At 48.8% G+C, this 18,762-nt stretch overlaps 6 protein-coding genes across 6 annotated transcripts; 3 read left to right on the top strand and 3 right to left on the bottom strand.

Annotated features, from left to right (window-relative positions):
* The first annotated feature begins 203 nt into the window (after window positions 1–203).
* On the top strand, window positions 204–1,579 carry EJ05DRAFT_472947 (mitochondrial carrier). The gene is made up of 7 exons (XM_033743285.1): window positions 204–288; window positions 338–360; window positions 424–434; window positions 485–514; window positions 564–647; window positions 699–755; window positions 805–1,579. The coding sequence occupies exons 1-7, from the start codon at window positions 243–245 to the stop codon at window positions 1,454–1,456; spliced, it is 903 nt and encodes a 300-aa protein (XP_033604461.1). The 5' UTR covers window positions 204–242; the 3' UTR covers window positions 1,457–1,579.
* A 231-nt stretch (window positions 1,580–1,810) lies between these two features.
* On the top strand, window positions 1,811–4,668 carry EJ05DRAFT_535306 (uncharacterized protein). Its single transcript, XM_033749241.1, has 2 exons — window positions 1,811–3,029; window positions 3,079–4,668. The coding sequence occupies exons 1-2, from the start codon at window positions 1,973–1,975 to the stop codon at window positions 4,407–4,409; spliced, it is 2,388 nt and encodes a 795-aa protein (XP_033604460.1). The 5' UTR covers window positions 1,811–1,972; the 3' UTR covers window positions 4,410–4,668.
* A 6,206-nt stretch (window positions 4,669–10,874) lies between these two features.
* EJ05DRAFT_507607 (uncharacterized protein) lies at window positions 10,875–13,102 on the bottom strand (the record flags this gene model as incomplete). The annotated part of the gene is made up of 2 exons (XM_033747940.1): window positions 12,910–13,102; window positions 10,875–12,847 (listed from the first exon to the last, which is right to left on the bottom strand). The coding sequence occupies exons 1-2, from the start codon at window positions 13,046–13,048 to the stop codon at window positions 10,875–10,877; spliced, it is 2,112 nt and encodes a 703-aa protein (XP_033604459.1). The 5' UTR covers window positions 13,049–13,102.
* Window positions 13,103–13,622: 520 nt separating this feature from the next.
* On the bottom strand, window positions 13,623–15,307 carry EJ05DRAFT_472944 (DNA repair protein rad10). The gene is made up of 2 exons (XM_033743284.1): window positions 15,112–15,307; window positions 13,623–15,058 (listed from the first exon to the last, which is right to left on the bottom strand). Exon 2 carries the CDS (start codon window positions 14,997–14,999, stop codon window positions 13,920–13,922), a length of 1,080 nt encoding a protein of 359 aa, XP_033604458.1. The 5' UTR covers window positions 15,000–15,058; window positions 15,112–15,307; the 3' UTR covers window positions 13,623–13,919.
* Window positions 15,308–15,373: 66 nt separating this feature from the next.
* On the top strand, window positions 15,374–17,274 carry EJ05DRAFT_522256 (Rox3-domain-containing protein; the record flags this gene model as incomplete). The annotated part of the gene is made up of 3 exons (XM_033748779.1): window positions 15,374–16,034; window positions 16,090–16,730; window positions 16,785–17,274. 3 exons carry the CDS (start codon window positions 15,374–15,376, stop codon window positions 16,863–16,865), a joined length of 1,383 nt encoding a protein of 460 aa, XP_033604457.1. The 3' UTR covers window positions 16,866–17,274.
* Window positions 17,275–18,016: 742 nt separating this feature from the next.
* On the bottom strand, window positions 18,017–18,751 carry EJ05DRAFT_482806 (uncharacterized protein; the record flags this gene model as incomplete). Its single annotated transcript, XM_033745206.1, has 2 exons — window positions 18,017–18,652; window positions 18,704–18,751. 2 exons carry the CDS (start codon window positions 18,749–18,751, stop codon window positions 18,017–18,019), a joined length of 684 nt encoding a protein of 227 aa, XP_033604456.1.
* Between the last annotated feature and the right edge of the window lie 11 nt (window positions 18,752–18,762).

The raw sequence follows: 18,762 nt of genomic DNA, 5'->3' as shown, positions 1-18,762 counted from the left end.
CTGTGGTTTTTCGATATATCAAGGTTTTTTTACTTTATGACACACTGATGCGGAGATTTCTACAATCCTGAACTACTTCTAAAGGTCTCTCTGTGTGGTACATCGTCCAAGTCTTAAAACCTGAGACCCAGGCCCGCGAAGTTGGAAGCTCTGGCCATCCACTTCCTATCACGGTCCAACTGTGTTCAACAGCTTTTCAGCCTGTCTCCAGTCGTCGCACCTTTCCTTCAGATCTGACAACCATGACGACCGAAAAGCCTCTCCCCTTCGTATACCAATTCGCCGCTGGTATGTGTATTGTCCATGTGCATTGCACAGAGAAAGCTAATCCAAGTAGGTGCGGTGGCCGGTGTCTCTGAAGTATGTTGGCCGCAACAGGTCTAGGTACTTCAAGCAATTGACTAATCCTTCATGTTGTACTAGATCTTAGTAATGTGAGATTTCCCTCATCAGCATCCACGTTGTAGGCTAACATTTCTGTCAGGTACCCGCTGGATGTAGTGAAGACTCGAGTGTATGCGCCCAAGGATACGAGGACGATAGTGAGAAGCTAAGAGTTGCAGGCAACTGCAGACAGGAAAGGGCGTGGGTGAAGATGCTTACAATGGCATGATCGATTGCTTCCGCAAGATCATCAAGAATGAAGGGTAACCTCACCCTAAGAGAGGAAAAAGGAAGGTGGTTAATAATTCTACCAGTGCATCGAGATTATACCGCGGAATCAGTGCTCCAATCCTTATGGAAGCCCCCAAACGGTAAGGTCCTATGGGTGCAAAGTTGTCATCGTATCTGATATTCCAAAAGTGCCACCAAGTTTGCTGCAAACGATGAATGGGGAAAGTTCTACCGAACAACATTTGGCGTTAAGGAAATGAATCAGAGCCTTTCTGTTCTTACTGGTGCATCTGCTGGAGCTACTGAATCATTCGTCGTGGTACCTTTCGAGTTAATCAAGATTCGATTACAAGATAAGGCGCAAGCACACAAGTATAATGGCATGATTGATTGCCTTCAAAAGACTGTCCGGGCCGAGGGTGTTATGACACTCTACCAAGGCTTTGAAAGTACGGCATGGAGACACATACTTTGGAATTCTGGATATTTCGGCTGCATCTTCCAAGTCCGCGCTTTGCTGCCCAAGGCAGAGAACAAGCGTCAGCAGATTCAGAATGATCTCGTCTCAGGTGCTATTGGAGGCACGGTCGGAACTATTCTGAATACCCCAATGGATGTTATCAAGTCCCGCATTCAGAACTCGCCCCGGGTGCCTGGAGGTGTACCCAAGTACAATTGGGCATGGCCTGCCCTTGGTACCGTCTTCAAAGAGGAAGGCTTCAGCGCTCTCTACAAGGGCTTTGCACCAAAGGTTCTCAGACTTGGACCCGGTGGTGGAATTCTGCTCGTAGTGTTCACTGGTGTCATGGACTTCTTCCGCACCATGAGAGAGGGGAAATGAGCAATAGACGTGTGCGAAATACAAGATGTTTGACACAGATGTTAGACTGTACCACTTTCGCATGTCAGTGGATCAGCTAGAACTCTCCATACGCGCTATGTAGACAATCTTATGAACGCGAGCCTGTCGGTGAACATTTGTTACTGTTCTTTAGCGCTGCATGACGAGATACATGTCGGCATGCACGTGCCTGTGAAGGATCATTCACTTGAACTACTTGTTAGTCATAAGGCGATAAGGCTAATATTGTAACTCTGCCACCCCACTGATCCCGCTAGCGGGGCTTCTGGGTCCAAGCTCAAGCTACCTTATCCTCGTCGCGACTTATTTCCCAAGCTTAAGCTCAAGTTCGCACAACACCAACTCTCACTTGCTCAAAGTTGTTTTAACTCAATTGATGAACCGTGAGCAGCACATTGGATTCCAATGAATTTCCCAGTATCGTTTCTTCCTTACCACGAGGGAATAAGCAGCTAAACTTTCCAAATCAAGCTTGACTGGGCGCTTCCCCGCAAGATGCAGCCAAATCTGTCTCAATCCTCACATCTTGTTGCGATCGTCCTTGTAGCGAAGTCGCTTGGTGGTGGTCCGAAGCTTGTGTTCCACTATCCACCGAAACCTGTCAATCCTTCCTCGTCTCTCTTCTCGAACGGCGCATCTGCTTCGCCTGCTTGGTACGGTAACGCGTCTTCTGCGACTGACACCGTGGATGGAGACTCAGAGTCGGGTTGGGGCGATGGAGAGTCATCCTCGGAGGACGATGCGGGTGACGAAGGTGACCATGGCAGCAAAAGTGGTAAGGGCAGCACGGCTGGTGGCAAAAGTAGTGGCACGAAAGGCAGAGGCATCTGGAATCGCGAAGACTATGAAGATGAGGATGACGAGGCCGACTTGACTTCCAAGGGCTACGACTTGAGTAGAAAGGCCATGAAGAACAATGCTGTAAGCTCTGGCCAGAATATTGCCGGTAAAGAGAACGGAGAGGTTGATTGGGATCGCGTGCTCGGCTTTCAAAGAACAAGCTTAGAGAAGCTACTCTCACCACACAAGGCGCTCCACAAGAGGAAGTTTGAGATTGGAGTAGATGGTTGCTACTACATCGGTGTTCCGATGTTCATCCGTGATGACGGTCTGTGGAGAAAGAAGCGACGCCGTCAGAAAAAGAGCAGTCATCGAAATCGACAGGAGAGCTTTGTTTCCTCAAGTGTGAAAGACAAAACAGTCGACAATGACAAAGAAGAACTTTACGACGACGAAGATGAGGGTATAGATGTTGGCCTTCCGTACGCGTCGCGTACTGGAATACCGGAAATGTTTGAAGCTGGGTATGGACATGCTTCTGCTTCTGCGTCCGAAACTGGGTCCACGAGCTTGGACAACGACATGTCAATGTTTCATGTCGTTTTCGTTCTTAACCCTCCCGCACTGGAGTACCAGCCACGAGTCAAAGAGATGTATGACAACATTGCTCGCAAATTCTCTAAAGCTCTTAAGCGTGAGCAGGCCAAGTCAAACTACGTGTGGAAGGAATCGAAAAAGATCTTGGGTATCAAGATCAAAGCTCGTGAAAAGCGTTTGTGCGCCTCCTTTACGGTTCGAACTACACTAACGACCTTTTTTAGAATCACCGATATCCATCGTCTGGCCGAACATACTAAACGCCTCTACTCTTGCCAAATCACTCGCGATAATCTATGACTCCATATCAAACTCAAAGATCGCCCACATCCACCTAGACGCAGCTTCCGAGGCCTCGTTCCAGATACCCCAACAAGTTTCCACTCCCTATCTACCAACTTCAATCAACCCCCAACCTCCTGGTTTATGGCTCACCACCTCAAATGTTATTGACGACGATGATACCGAGACACCCTTCACTCACCGCTATGCCCTCCTCCTTCTCGAAGACTGCGAGACTCTGATCCGCGAGATCGAAGGCGCACAAGTAGCCAGTTCAACTCCTATAGCCTTCTACCTTCGCAGCCTGGTACCTACGAAATCCTTGCACAAAATCTCCGTTACACAATCCATCCCAATCCAGGATATTGAATATATCGCTGATCACCTCCTTTACTGGCGTCGTGCTCGCCTGATACCTCCTCTACACCATCGCGACACCTACGTTGTTTCACCCAATGCCGACTTGCGTGCCCTGTCCGCTGCTATCCCTGCTTATGCCGCTCGATTTCCTACGATGCCTAGTTTGCCGCAGATGTTGGCGTTGATGTCTGGTGTGCCACGCGCGTACTCATTGTTCATCCCAACCCCAGATCACCGCACACGATATATGGAGATCCTCGCTTGGTTGATGCGTGGGGGCTGGGTCACGCAGCTGCGTACTTTCGCATGGGTTAAAGTCACACCCGAGATCAAGGCCGCAGTCGCAGTAGAGATGGCCGCCGAGGAAGAAGCAGCACGCAATGAGACTGATCAGATCTCCAGCCCACAGCGCCGCGCCGCACGTGAAAATGTTCGTCCACCAAGCACAGCAAGCAATACGAGCAGCAATCGCACGACACTCAGTCCAAAAATCACGCATGCTGCACACAAGCGTCTTTCGCCACTGTCAATATCGACTTCCTCACCACCGCATTCACCTCCCTCGCCCATCACAGCTCACCACTCGCCAACATCACGTCCAACAGCCGCGCAAGTCCCCGGTGCCCCTCTCTTCACCCCGCAGCCCGGAGAGTCGGCGTCGGACTTCACTACCTCGCTCATCCTCAACCCCCTCCGCGCAACAGCAGTCGAAGCTCGTTGGCTAGAGCACATCCGAGACGGATTCCAAGACAAGGAGGTCCGTGAGCTCTGGCCAACGCTGCTCAAGTACTTCGACGGCCGCCGCGCGCTCGAAGACGTGGCGGTGCGTGAGGGGGTTAAGAGGAAGCGTGTGCAGGCGGTGATCGCGAGTGTACGAGAGGGCGGGTGGCTCGTACACTCGCGACACTGGTGAGCGTGTGGTGGGTTCCGATGGGTGAGGACGCCGGGTTTGCATTGTCTGGGATGGCGTTTGGGTGGTTTGGCACGTTTGGGCAGTGGGGTTGTGGGAGTACGGAGGGGGGCATTAGTATATTATACCCAGGGTCATGGGGCGAGGAATTCGCCTTTAAATAGCGTAGTTGAAGAATCTACGCAGTTCATGCAGCTACTTTTCTGATAACTCGACTGTGTCAACACTGTTTCTGACCCAAACAGGTCAGCAATTCAAGAATAGCCAACCCACCAGGTACTGATTCTACATCATTCACTAACTCAAGTCCAGTGCACAGTTATCGTAGATTACAGGTTGTATCTGAATACACAGCCCTGTTTTTCGATAGGTAGTAGGACGGAGTGATATTTTGCCTGCATGCATATAGCGGATTATTGAGTAGGCACCTGCGCATATAAGAGCTATGCATATACAGATAGTGAGATTCCAGCGTAGAGAGTCACGCACAACGAGGTTATGCTACGCTCGAAGGAACAATTTTGCGATACTTTCCTACCATATACCATATAAAGGACCAGGAAAAGGATGATAGTATTACCCGGCGTATCACAGTATAGATGGATATACACCATCGTAGCTCTAAGCTCGCCTATCTGTGCTGGAACCAAACGTCCACCACCAATAACGAGATATCTAGATATCCCCTTCGCCCAATGGGTATAAGAAGCGCAATCATCTTACGCCAGGATCTATTCAGAACTTTGAAACATTTGACGTCGGACGCATGTCCGCCGCTCTACTCTCCTTTGCCTGCAAGTTTCTCTATTGGGGTCGAGACTTTCGGTATCGCATCGTCATAACTCGTCAATGGCTCGGTGACTACAAAGTAAGGACCTTCGTTTGAAGAGGTCCGGCGTTTCGGATTCGCTCCCGTGAGCCCCTTACGGATCGCGAGGACACTGTCAACGATGACGGCGTCAATGCCTTCTCTGGCTTGGCGCTGTGCAATAAGATCAGAAACTCATGTCGCATTGGCTGGGAGGGTTTTAATACCTTGACGTTTTTTGGATCGTTGTTAAGTGTGCCATAGCTGACACACACTAGACCCGCTGACTTGACGGCCTTGATTAGCCGTGGACACGTAACCAAAGGTTCCGCGGCTGACACGATGCCCAAAAGATTCCAGCGCGAAGCAAAGCGAATCGCCTCCTGGAGACTGCTGGCACGAATATCACCAACAGGGGAGGCTCCCGCATCAGTGAGGAACAATACTGGTATGGAAGGTTGCTTTAACGACAGCAAAAGGCAGATATCAGGATTAAAGGAGGAGAAGATGATGTTACGCTTCTTGCCCATGTCGTAGACTTGAGTAAGAACAGTATCGACGAAGGAGTTTAGCTCTACTGCGTAGGTGTCCATCTCTTGCTCCTCTGATTCGAAAAGCATTGGATACTCTGGGACGTTTGTTAGCTCGAACGTCCTAACGAGCGTGGTCAGTTTTGCTTACTCATTTCGATGTTGAATCCTATATGTTCAGGCAGTCTTTTGAACATCTCTTCGAGAGTTGTGAAAGGCGCCTGAATCGCGTTACCCCGACTGTTACCTTTGAAGCCCTTTTCTTTGAAGTCACGCGTGTGCTTCATCCGTTCGCTCATGTCAGTGTTTCGAGCATCATGTGGTAAACCCACAGAGTAGGATCGTGTTCGATGACCTTCCTTCGAACCCTTATTCGAAGGATCTTTGTACTCGGAAGGAGAGACTGGACGAGAATGTCGAGGAGTACGCTGTTCGCTCACATGTAGGAACTACGGATGTCAGTCGTGCTTTCAATTCCCATCAGAAACTCCTACCTGCTCTAGAGTGAGGGTATGAACAGGAGCATCTATGCCCGTCTCGCTGACAAGAAAGTCATGATAAATGACGGGTACATGATCCTTCGTCAACTGCACATCTGTTATGCGTCAGAGATAGCACAGGCTCATTAGGGGAATTCTTACCGAACTACAGTCTCATTAGCGAATTCCGTGTGAAGTTTCAGACTGACTTACCTCGACGTATGAAGCTCCCAAATTTGCGGCAGCTATGAAGGACTGCACCGACCGTTAAGAGAAACGTTTCGCAAACGAAAAGACCGACAAACCTCAATGGTATTCTCACCCAATTGTAGTGACCTCTGAGCCGCCTGATTCTTGCCCATGCCTATTGGAAAGTTTGAGAAAGCACCAGTCAAATGATACGACGTGTTTACCTCGATGCCCGATAACCATTGTCGAATCTTCCATACTTTTCCAATATGTGCGGTCTTCGGTTAGAGACATATTAGGATGCTGGAACGGCGTAATAATCAAGAAATTGAAATTCACAGAGCCGATAACGTCCAGCGTGCTGGCCGCCATGACAGGGACACTAATATCACCCTGTAAAGAGATTCTTCTGGAGCCAACATTTGGCCTGATTGTGGACAGCAAGGCAACTCCCCGGCCTACGACTCGATCCTTTGAACCTGCATAGGTCGGGACAATGTCAAACAAAAGCTTAACTTTCGAAGCGTCGGACGTCATGAATGTGATTGGGGTTGTGCTGATGTTTTCTTGCACAGGAAGATCGATGATGGTAGGCTCACCAGACGCGCCATTGGCTGATACCACAATCGACAGAGCGGTGTCAAGCTGTGTAGAGTGCGCGTCTGTCAAGGGAATATCTTCTAGTTTTACTGCAGGAAAGTTCTTCCTGGAGTCCATACTGCCCAAACTGACTAGTATCATACTTTGATTGGTGAGATATCGATGTCCAAATGTCTTGGTTGCTTCAGTATGGATTTTGCCGTGCTTTCCGTTTATGCGTTGAGGCCCGAGGGCTGGTGTCTGGGGTGGAGAGCTATTGGGTGAAGACGTGTCCGACGTGGACAGTTCCGGTAAAGGTGATAGACTCGCAATTTTCTGAGCTATTCCCAGGTGACCCCTGAGTGCTGCATGTTCTTTGGCAGACCACCCAGATAGATCAACCCTATCTACGTCTGCCCCAGCGCCAATCAGAAGTTCTACAACGGAGAGGTTGCCATCAACGCTAGCAACGAAGAGCGGAGTCCACCCAAATGTCGTTTCTGGTATGTTGACATCGGCTTTCTGGTCGTCGGTCCCCTTAAGCAGAATTTCGGCACATCTAGTGTGGCCAAAGTGTGCGGCCACATGGAGAGCGGTTTCACCCTGCTCATCAGTATGGTTTATATCGACACCAGCTTCGACAAGAAGTTCTACGATGGAGATTGCATTCGATTTCGTGGCTAACATCAGTACTGCCCCGGATTTGTCTATACGTTTCCTGGTATCTCGCATCTCATAAGACGCACCTTTCCACCTCTCAGCATCTAGTAGGCACTTAGCAGTCAGGGCATGACCGCCGATCACGCTAAGATGGAGCGGCGCGTAGCCCTCAGCGTCCTGCCAGTCTTCAGAATCTATTGAGTGAGAGACATCGAATTGACCCCAGTCTTGCATATGTTTGATGACTTCTTGGCATATCACGACGAACCCATATTGTGCTGCATAATGCAGAGGCAGCCGTCCATATGCATCTCGTGAACCAAGTGATTTTCGCTGTTCTGGCTCTAGGTTATCGAGCAGGAATGTCAACAGCCGGACCATCTCATCTTGTTTCCCGAGGAACTGTGCGGATTCTTGCTCGGTCGTTGCGCAGGGCGCCGGTACCAACATTGGCGATGCTGCAGGCACAATGAAGCTCGGCGCCTCCGCAGGCGACGGCTTATGTGCCCCTGAATTTGAGGGTGTGTCGACAGATTTGATTCTCCCAATAGAGATCACCAGCCGATGGATACAATTTCGCTTGTTCATATCGTCGTCCTCTTCCAAAGAGTCAATGATTGGCAGCAGGGCAACTAGCGTTTTCCTGCATTTGCACGAAATCGCGCGTTGAAGTAGGTTAAGCAGAAGCTGCTGATAGGCAGCGCTCGCATGATCCTCCTCTGTCTTGATCTCGGCTAGCTTAGCCATTAATGTGTCCGCATCGTCAGCTCGAATGGTCTGTTCTAATTCGTCCAGAAAGGATTGGGAGAGATTCAATGCCGCCCGAGAAGTGCCTCTTCGCATAGAGGAAATTGAGCCAACTGATCCCGCATCATCAAAAGTCTTCGCGTCTCCGAGCGCCGAAAGCCAATCATTAATTGCTTTTACATCCGCAGCCAGAAGATTGTTGGTAGCGAAAGGCTTCGGATCGACCTTGGAGGCTAGATATTGTCTCTGAGCCGAGGAGTTTGGTACTTTCTTGTCCAGCTTCTTCGTGATTTTTACAAAGCCGCGACGATTGACTTCACCGTACCATTGCAGTTTTCTTAATTGGCCCCTGAGCTCTAACAATGCTCCCATGAGATCATCGACCTCTTCCTTATCAAGACCGTCCGGTTCTTTGATCATTCGACCGTAACGATCATGAAGAAGTCGCAGTCGGCGCGCCGATTCCCCATATTTCTTCGAATAGAAGCTGTCCACGTCCTCTAAGTTGCGATCAAGCGAGAAGAAAAACTCTGACACTGGTCAGAGCTCCCCTCCAAAAAGCGGGGTGGTACGAGATAGAGCTTCAGTTCTCCTGAAGAACCATCACAATCGCAGTCACTTACCAACCAGATCAGCCTCGTTGCCTTGTCGCTCCGTTTCTTGTGCTGACTTGATAAGTTTCTTCAAGCCCTTGTAGTTAATATAAGACGAAGCCCACTCGGGAACTTGGTTCCTTGGTAGGTTATGACCGAACTTCATCGTGTATTTAGTCCACCATTGGTGATGAAAAGCTGTATAAAGCGGGTGCGAATTTCAATAGAGAAAGATTCGCGTTGGCGATTCCACGGTCAGAGCGCGAAAGCCAAGAAAAGTCAATATGTGACGCCCAGGGAAGTGAAATTGATGTGACAGGAGGTTATTGCTTGTCAATGCGCAATGTGATGTAGTGTATTATATATGTCGGGCAGTGTCGGAAATGGAGCGAGACAAGAGCGGCTTTTAGCGGGACGGAGGGATTCAGTATCAGATATGTTATGATGGCTTGGTGAGGGTCGTGGCTTAATACCAGGATCTAATTGGAGCTCGCGCTGTCCGGGCGGAAGTGCCTTGGGCAAGAAGATGCCTCAGTACGAATGATGCTTAAGAGCAGTCATATGCACGTATGGCAGCGAGAGCTGGAAGGAAAGAGTCGGGGCTGGCGCAAACGCAAAGTAAGATGCCAATGATGGCCTAAGAAGCTAGCATGGTGAACGAGGAAGGGCGTGAAGTAGATTTGAAGATATAATTGCTTATTCTTGTTACAGTGGTAAGGTAGTAAGTAGTAGTAGTGGTGGTGGTAGTGCAGTGAGTGGTACAGCAATAGTAATAAATACGAGTGAAAGGCTCTGGGTGTTGCACGTGTGAAAAAGAGAAGTGACGCCCAGTCCTTTTAGCGTACCTGCCCCGCCAACATCGTGACCCCTTTCCAGTAAGAAGGTAATTAATATTCAGGGCGACAGGACCAAAAACAATTCAACGACTCGCCAGTCCTGTATGTGGCGTGCGGTAAAACACTCCCCTGGCTTTTCCCAACCTTTAGTTTAATTACACACTAATTACCATACCAATCTACTCTCTTCACAACATCTTCCCATCGTTCTCTTTCCGTTGATAGTCCGCTTGACTTGCCGTGTGTATGCGTACCCCTGTCGCCTCTTGGTCATGATGCTGCACTTCTGCCGAATACTGCTGCTTGAAGGCCGCCAAAGATGACGCTTCAGTGGAGCTCATCGCTCCATCGTCGTGCAGACACGAAGCAGCGAACCTGTCCCTGCATAATGGCGCCGGTACCCCGTCTCGGGAGTGGTTCGAAAGTTCTAGTTCGCACGAAGGCGAAAAACGATGTGATACCTCTGCCTGGTGATCCACAGTAGATCGCTGAATTAAAATCTTGACCTGATCTCTAATTAAATGAGAGTACAAGTATACCAGAAGTAGTGGAGAACCCTGTTGTGAGGAGACACTGACTGGCAAATAATTCACAAAATAGTCGCGTGCTCGCCTTCCACTCTAGCTGCCATTATACCCCTCGTCAGGTCACACTGCATATGCGCGAGGTCATCAGCGTGTCATGTCGTAAAACGTGTACGCATTTTTGATATTCGCCACCCGGCTGATATCGCATGACGAGCTCTCATTGCGACTACACAACAGTAAGACACACTTTAGGAAGACGGCTGTGCGTTGAGAGAGTAGCAAATGTAAAAACGGGGATGCATGACAAGGGTGGATAATGTAAGATGTCTCTCACCGTCGCTATTGAGCATTTAGCATAGGTAAGATCTGTTACTATATAGAAAGATAGAGTACTCAAAGTCTGTGACTCAACTGTATTAATTCTGCTTGCTTTTTGGCCGTTTTGATGGTCCTGATCCCTAGGGTATATCGCTATAAAAGGTAATATCACATAAATTCATGACCTCATTTTCCTATCCCATTACTTCTTGACAATTCGTAGCAACGGGGCTATTCTAGCCCTCCTGCTCAATCCCACTCTATATGAGACCTTGCCTTTCATCAATGGCGAATGAGGACTCAGAGCTTTCGGCTTCTTCGGTGAGAGGAGCTCAGGACCGTGCCTGCTTTCCGGTCTATCCCGCGCTGACGCAGGTAGCTGCTGAGGCGGAGTAGATGGAGGTGAGTGGGCCTGCAATACTGTACGGACGGCATTCGGATTAGGAGAGTCCTCCGTCAATGCAGTGGTAACTTTGCTCTTTTCTTCTGCGACCGCCGTGTCAGTCTTAGCTTCGGCCTTTTCGTCGAACTCTTTTTCAACCAGACTTTCGATATTTTCCAGGACTATGTCGACATTTTTGCGGGGTCTGCCCCTACCTTTACGTGTCTTTCCGCAATCTTTGTCGATGAGCTTTGGACTATCCTCGAGCTCGACTTCCGCTTCCTTTCGTGGACGACCACGTCGCTTTTTGGTTTTCGTCCCTTCATTTTTTCGTTGAACAGCAAGAACCGGCATAGACTTGGTTCTCCTCATCTTCGTGCGCATATCGACAGCAGCGTCTTCATCCGTTCCCTGCTCTTCATCTAAATCCTCTTCTACAGCCGAGGTGCCATTGGCTTCCTTAGCAAGCACATATTCTGCGTTCTCAGTAATCGGTGAGTCGATATCGCCTTCATCTTCAGAGTCAATGATGGCTTTGACTTCTTTCTGTGTCGGCTCATCTACTGCTTTTGGTGGCACAGGGATAGAAGTTCCAGTTGCAGTTACAGTTGCAACACTTGTGACTTCTTCGGTCGAAGTTTTCACTTGCGCTTCATCGATATCTTTCGAAGGATGTACATTGGTCTGGACAACAAAAGATACTTCCTCGACAGATTGATGCGGTCCTTGGGATTCAACGTTACAGAGCTGATCGACAGCTTTCTCAAGACTTCCATATGATCTCTGTAGAGCGTTATGAGCTTGAGAACTGGTGAATCCCATGGCACATATCATTTCTATCTTTTCAGATGATGACAGCTGCATTGTGTGCGTTGCACATTCCGAACTTGTCTTGCTGCGCTTGGGTACTTTTCGACTAAATCTCTGGAGGGTCGCAGACGAGTCAATTGGATCGTCCGCATATCTCGCAGATCGTGATCGACTCGGCCTAGGCTTATACATCTCCTGTGGTAGATCAATAGCCAATTCATCAGAATCAAGAGGATCTATAGTGCTACTAGCGTAGCCTTTCCGGTGCTTCGTCTGACTTGAATCTACTCCCTGATCTGGCGTCCCAATGATCTGAGAACTAGTTGCTTTTCGCTTTCTAGTAGAAGAATCACTCAATTTTGGTAGTGTATCAAGAAAAGCTGTGTGGTCTGTTGTAGAAGGGGGTTCTGGGGCTGCAGCGTTCGTCGGGGTTTTGGCAGGTTCTGCAGGTTGCGTCTGAAGGTAGTCTGACCACGGCACGGAGGATTCGTTCGTCTTCTGGGTAGTGAAATCTGTCACAGAAATCTCCACGACTGTAGGGGCTCTAAAGGCGTCGATCGCATCTTGAACGAGGTGTTTCTGTGTCGAGCTGTTGTCTGGCACTGTGCTTGATGGGTCGGGGAACATTGCGTTTGGCTCGTGTAAAGCAAATTCTTGCTGTAGAGACGCGGGTAAATGCCAGGCTTGGGTCATCTCACTATGAATCGTCTGGCTACTTGGATTTCTCGACTGATTCGAAGACTTGATGGCCGAAGTATCCCCCTGGGTGAACTGTGTTCTTCGAAAAGTCTCATTGATCTCTGAATAATCTGCAGCTCTATGCTGCGTTGGCTTTCCATAAGTTCGCATGGTCTTACTTCTTTCCAACCGCTTGGTAGGAGAGCTATCAGTAACGTGGCCGTTGATCGTTCTCCTACGTTTACTCGAGGGTCTCAGAGGAGTGATATGTTCGACGAGGGGTGTGAAGGCCTCAACGGAATGTCCTTGACTGAGTCAGCTTTACATTGTCAAAGAGTGTCCTTCAATGCTTTTTAGCATTCCATACCGAGACCTGCACAAGCTGCTTCTTGCGTCTCTTCGACTTCACATATTTCGGCTGGGTTTCCTTTGGCAGACACAGGCGACTGACTCTCGCTAACTGTGTCACCTCCACCATCATCGGAATCGTCGACAAACGTTCTCATGCTGTCATATTGAAACCACCAACCGTGGTTGTTAGAATTCCTGACGCGTTGACGCGCATCCGTCGCGTGCTCAATTCTCGTGCCTATCTAAGTTGGAAGGGTCCAGGCCATGATGCAAAATGCAAACTTCGGCGTAAGAGGTATCACGAACGCCTTTCCCAAATTTACTTAGTGGACGGTTCACACAACGCGGTACTATACAGCTGAATTCTCTTCCCATCGTATAGATTCGGTATGATTAGCACTTAATAGACCGTCCCTCTTTTATACATGTTGCTATGCTATAGCATAATTCACTCTACTCGTAGACTATCATCTTGGCCGGCCGGCCCTTTCCTGTTCGCCTTAACAACATAACCAAAACTCAAGACCTATAGTAGAATTTCTTTAACAATTTAAATAGATGGACTTATCAACTGCAGTCTCTTTCTTCTACTGCAAATCTATCAAGTATATCTACCATATATATATTTATTCTATGAGATATCGGCAGGTATGATCTCCAACCTATTAGTCACCTACACAAAGTGGCAAGTGGGGAAATTCGGCCGACAGACTATTATCAGCTCATCCTAGAAAGTGAGGACTCTAATACTCTAATGATACTTTCTATGACACTAAGGTGCGGATAAAGGCTAAGAGTACTTAAAGCTCTCATCAAATCTAATATGGCTCGCCCATGAACATATATTTCACATATGTAGTTGTTTTAACCCAAAGCTTCTTTGGCGCATCAGCTTTCCATTCCTCGCAGATTATATTTCGAACCCACTCATGATCGGATCTTCGATAAAAGGCCATCGGTACCTCAGCTTCTATGAGCCGCTGCCCACAAGGACTACCAGAAGTTCTCCTTTTAGTATGCACACGTTCAGGACTTCCGTAGTTTCGCTAGTGCAGCCATTACACCTTCGCTTAAATCTTGCTCTTGAGTCTTTGTCATTGCAGGATTCGAGACTGTCGCAGACGTCTCACCTATAGACTCGGCTTTGCTCTGTAAAATCTCCTGATGCTCAGAAGTCACTTCTTCCGCGATGTCATGTGTTTTTCCAGGGCGCTGACTATCTTCGGATCCAAATGGTCCATCCAAGACCGTTGGACCCACTGCAGCAGCCTCTGGGGGGCCTTCGCCGTCTCGATGTGACGGCTCTCTTGAGAGTGAGGCGCGAGTTTGCTCAGTTGAGTAGATGCGTTTAGCCGCTTTGCGGACACGAAATGGCTCTCTGACAGAGTTGCACCATCGTTGCACTTTCTTTTCCCCCCAACCAGCGATGAGGGCGACCTCCTCAGGCTGAGCATTGACTGCAGTCCTTAAGCTTCCAAAGTTAGAAACTAAACCGATCGCATCGGTCTTGTTAATACTGCGCGGAACAGTGATGAAGTCCACCAATTTATCAGAATAATTGGTAGATTGATGTGCCTTGATGCTCGTAGGGGCGGCATGCTCGTATGTCTTATAAAGTTCTAGGTAGCGCCCAGCCTCTTGTGCACTCCAGCAGAGAATTATAGTAACGTTGTTGATCAAGGATGTTTTGGATAGCTCTTTTAAAGGCTCCTCATGGTTCTGTATGTCGACCATCGTGAGCAAGATTCGAAGATTGTACATGCCACGTAATTTCTGAATGCGATTGTAGATGTATTCCGGATGTAAGCGGTGGTACTTAAGTGATAGGAAAAGGGCGCAAGTAGTTGCGCCGAGCACGTAGTCAGCCGGAATATCAGAATACTCCCAAGGTACCGTCTTCACGCTATTGAGGATCGGATTGCCCTTTTGGCGTGTTGAAACAAGAATTGAGGTTGGTCCTGCACGAGATGGTAGAGCTTGAGGTTTCGGCTGCTGTACCTTTGGTGCATCTGGATCAGACCGTCGGGTATTGCGTTCAACATTCTGTTGAGCAGTTTCAAAGGCATCATTCAGTTGAGTATCGCCTCCGAAATCATCATCGGTCATTTTGCAGTCGTCCCGAGAAGCCAGGCAAAGGTGAAGGTATGGCTGTGGTTTGATTTTTGCTTGGAAGAGTGAACTTCCGAGTGTGGGCACAGCGGATTGCTTGTTCACTTACCTCAATAACAATATCGCGGGCACGCGGGCACGCGGGCACTTGATGCGCAATCGTCGCAGGCACCTTATTAACAAGCTGCTCTACTCAGTTCTCGCTCTCTCTTTCTCTCTCTCTCTTCCTTCTTCATACTTCTCATTCTTTCTTCTACACAATACTCATCAATCTGCAGAACATCTAGCAGCATCGCCATTGACCGAGTGACGTTTCAGACATTGGCACCCGCTTAACCTAGATTAGTTACCACAGCTCAGCACGTGACAAAATGGCCATCGAGAGGAAAGCCAAGCCGTCAGCCTCTGGAACAAAGCCGGATAGGGCTTCCACCTCGACCTCCACCCAACTCCCTCCAACCTCATCGTCACGACCACCCAACCCGACGGCCACTACCAGAATAAAGCGACAGCGCATAGTGAAGAAGAAAAGGCTCAATACTTCTTCGAATGTCGATACTGTACAAGCGAAACTGCTGAACGCTTCACCGGAAGTGTTGTCAGCGCAATCCCCTCCTCCGACTTTGCCTACTTCGGCCAGCACGTACAACAACCCTCCAAAGCCGGGTATCGCTATCACGCCCTCGAAGAGAAGTGTCGCTCCTATGTCGGCCAGTCCGCATAAGAAGCCCCGTCTCGAAGGATCATTCTCACCTGCGTCACCGCCGTATCACCTCGCCCATCCCGCGAAGAACGCCGAACAAAAGTCAGTTACGGTTCATCCGAACACACCTACATCCCCGCCGTACATGTCTTCGGCATCACAGGTACATGGAGAAACTAAGGAAGTCAAATATGATCAGAGTAAGGTGGACGTAGAAATGGAAGATATGCAAGAAGCCAGCCACAGACGAACCGATCACGAAAGGCAAGGAGATGGATCGTTGGCTGATGCCTCGCCAATGGAAACCCTCTTTTTCCCAGTTCTAGATCGTAAGGTTCCCTTCGCTCGTGCTTATTTTCCTTAGGAATACGAATGTTAACACAGGTGCTTGGGTAGCTCTTATACAGTCCCGACCGCATACCTCTCAACACCTTATCTCGACCTACAATCTCAATGGCTTAGCTGCTAGTGTCGCTCGTACAGATCCAGTCACTGGCGAGAAAATCAACAAGCTACGCAAATCTTATGAGAATCAAATAAAATTGTTGCATCTTTCAGGAAAGAATAAGCCTACATCACGACCAGGAGAGCTAACGCGTATGCACGACACTACCGAAGAAGAGTGGAAGTCGTCTATCGGAAATAGTAGTCTTATATCTGCACAGCCCTTCGGAGACGATCTAATGGCCCGCGCTATGAGTATGAAATCTGGAAATTTGAGCCCCCAGGACGATCGAAAATGGCGGAATATCGTGGGTCAAGACGAATTCAATAAGCCGAAAGTTGGACTTGGGTTTGTCCCACCGCAGAAAAAACCATTCGTACCAGCAGGAGCCACCCCGGCACCACAAATTGCGCGCACATCATCTCATCCCACGGCTCAGCGTCCACAGCGACCGGGGAAGAAGCGCCGATATGATGATTCCAGTTATACAGGTTACGGTGAGACCTTTGTCGAAGAAGATGTGGCAGACTCGACCGGTGGAGAAGAAAATGGACGTGGTTCCAATAAGAAACGTCGAAAGGTACAAAAACCTCTATCTAATGAACCATAGACCTGGCTAAACACATTGACACAGGACTTCACAGCCGGTAACCCACTCGGGATCAATGAGCGACCTGGAGGTTTTAGTAACATGGTACGAGTGAACCAGCGATGAACATGGTTGCTGTGATACAAGCACACGCGGCTTGATCTTATATCAACTTGGAGTCGAGCATGAATTCGATCTATCTATCTACACGATCGTCGAAAGCCTAAGGATACAGCTCCGTACATCTTATGCGTTCCGAGACGCATACCACACAGAAACAAAAAGACGATCCGGTCGTCCCGGCGCGCCATATCTGCCCTAACAGACACGAACACAGGAGTCTGAATCACTGGCAAATCACTGGCAAATCACTGGCAAATCACTGGCAAATCACTGGCAAATCACTGGCCATCTAGCATTGTATTTTGACGACATCAATCCCATTCAGATTGGAGGCTTTGGTCGAAGTCCGCATCTTTATGCGTTGTATTCCTGTTATACCCATTTGCACGAAAACAGCTCTGCAGACGCCCCTACGTGGGATGGTTTGACATACACTCGGGGAAATGCACAGGTGTTACGGCGTTTTATTTATCACATACTGCCCGCTTCTGGGCCTTTTAACACTGCGTTGAGAATAGGGAGCAAGCTGCATGAGATTTCATTTCTTTATTGTTCGTCAGTCACGAACAAAGTCGCGCGATGCTTGGACGAAAGGTGGAATTATGATTTGGTATCAGGGGCATTGCATGCGATCGAGATCCCAGGTCGCGTTGGTGAATGCTATGCAGCCGGTCAGGATCTCGCGCGCATTTACAGCAATGATCATAACATCAAGAAGCAAAGACCTTACTGCATTGTGATATTGCGTTGTTGTGATTGTACGACGGGGATTTTTACCATAAGACCACAGTACAGGAGTGAAATGCTACGCGTCGAGCAAAAATTCATATTTCTGTGACATAATTCTATGGATAGACTCAATTGCTGGTCACAGGCATGATCCCGACCACATTCCGGATTACGATATGTGACTGGTTTCCAACGTGGGATCGGTAGCCCAGGTCATAGCAGATCTCGAGCAACATCGTGCAACTAATGGTATTCCTCGGAGAGGACGATATGGGACTCGTCATCTCCAAGATTACAAAGTATAGCAAATACGCCGCGTGAACTAATACTGCGCCTTCAGCGTTGATGAATGCAACGCACCGCATACGAAATGCCACAGCATGACAAGACATAACAATGATGTTCAATGGGCAAGCCATCTTTGTTCAACTCTTAAGAGCTTCTAATCGTCCACGCATCTGTGCGAGCATCTCTTGTTGATCCTCTTCTTCCTCTTCCTCGACAGGTTGTGCAGGCAATTCCTCCTCTTGCTTCTGCATTGATGGAGGAAGTTTGTCTTTCAAGATCTCTCCCAGTATCTTGTCAACCTCTGCTTCTGCCTCGTCGTCCTCGCCCTCTAATAGCTCACTGTCTGGTAGAGAATCCCCAACCATCTCCTCGATGATCCCCGCCCGAACCAGCTCTTGACTCAATTCTCTCATTGTACCAGTCAGCTCGGGCAGTCGTACAAGCGAGTTGACATCTTTCATGATCCCTGTTGATGCCTTGATGCTTCCCTCGATTTTCCGTACTGAGAATGCCTCATTCACTTGCATCTGTACCGACTGCAGCTGGGCCTTGGATGTCGCCAAGCGGTTATTTTGCTTCCGTACTCTTATCAACTCTCGCGCAAATATACGTGTCTCGCTGGCTGCCTGCTTCGCTTGGGATGGATTCCGTTGCGCCCTCTTCGACGCCTGAAGGATGTAGTTCTTGGTCTTGGTCTCGGCTTGTTTCAAGTTCTGGATGTCGCGATCAAGTTTCCGGACGTTCTGGCGCACAAGCGCATTACATTTACGTTTCTGAGAATCTGGTCAGCGGTCTGTGATGATAGGTTGGAGTATGCTGCGAACCTGCTCTTCTGGGCTCGGCTTCCAGAAAACTGATCGGATAGCGTCCATGACTGGAGGTG

Source organism: Pseudovirgaria hyperparasitica, assembly GCF_010093815.1.
Source record: "Pseudovirgaria hyperparasitica strain CBS 121739 unplaced genomic scaffold EJ05scaffold_2, whole genome shotgun sequence".
Lineage (NCBI taxonomy): Eukaryota > Fungi > Ascomycota > Dothideomycetes > Acrospermales > Acrospermaceae > Pseudovirgaria > Pseudovirgaria hyperparasitica.
This window is presented reverse-complemented; position numbering and strand designations above follow the sequence as displayed.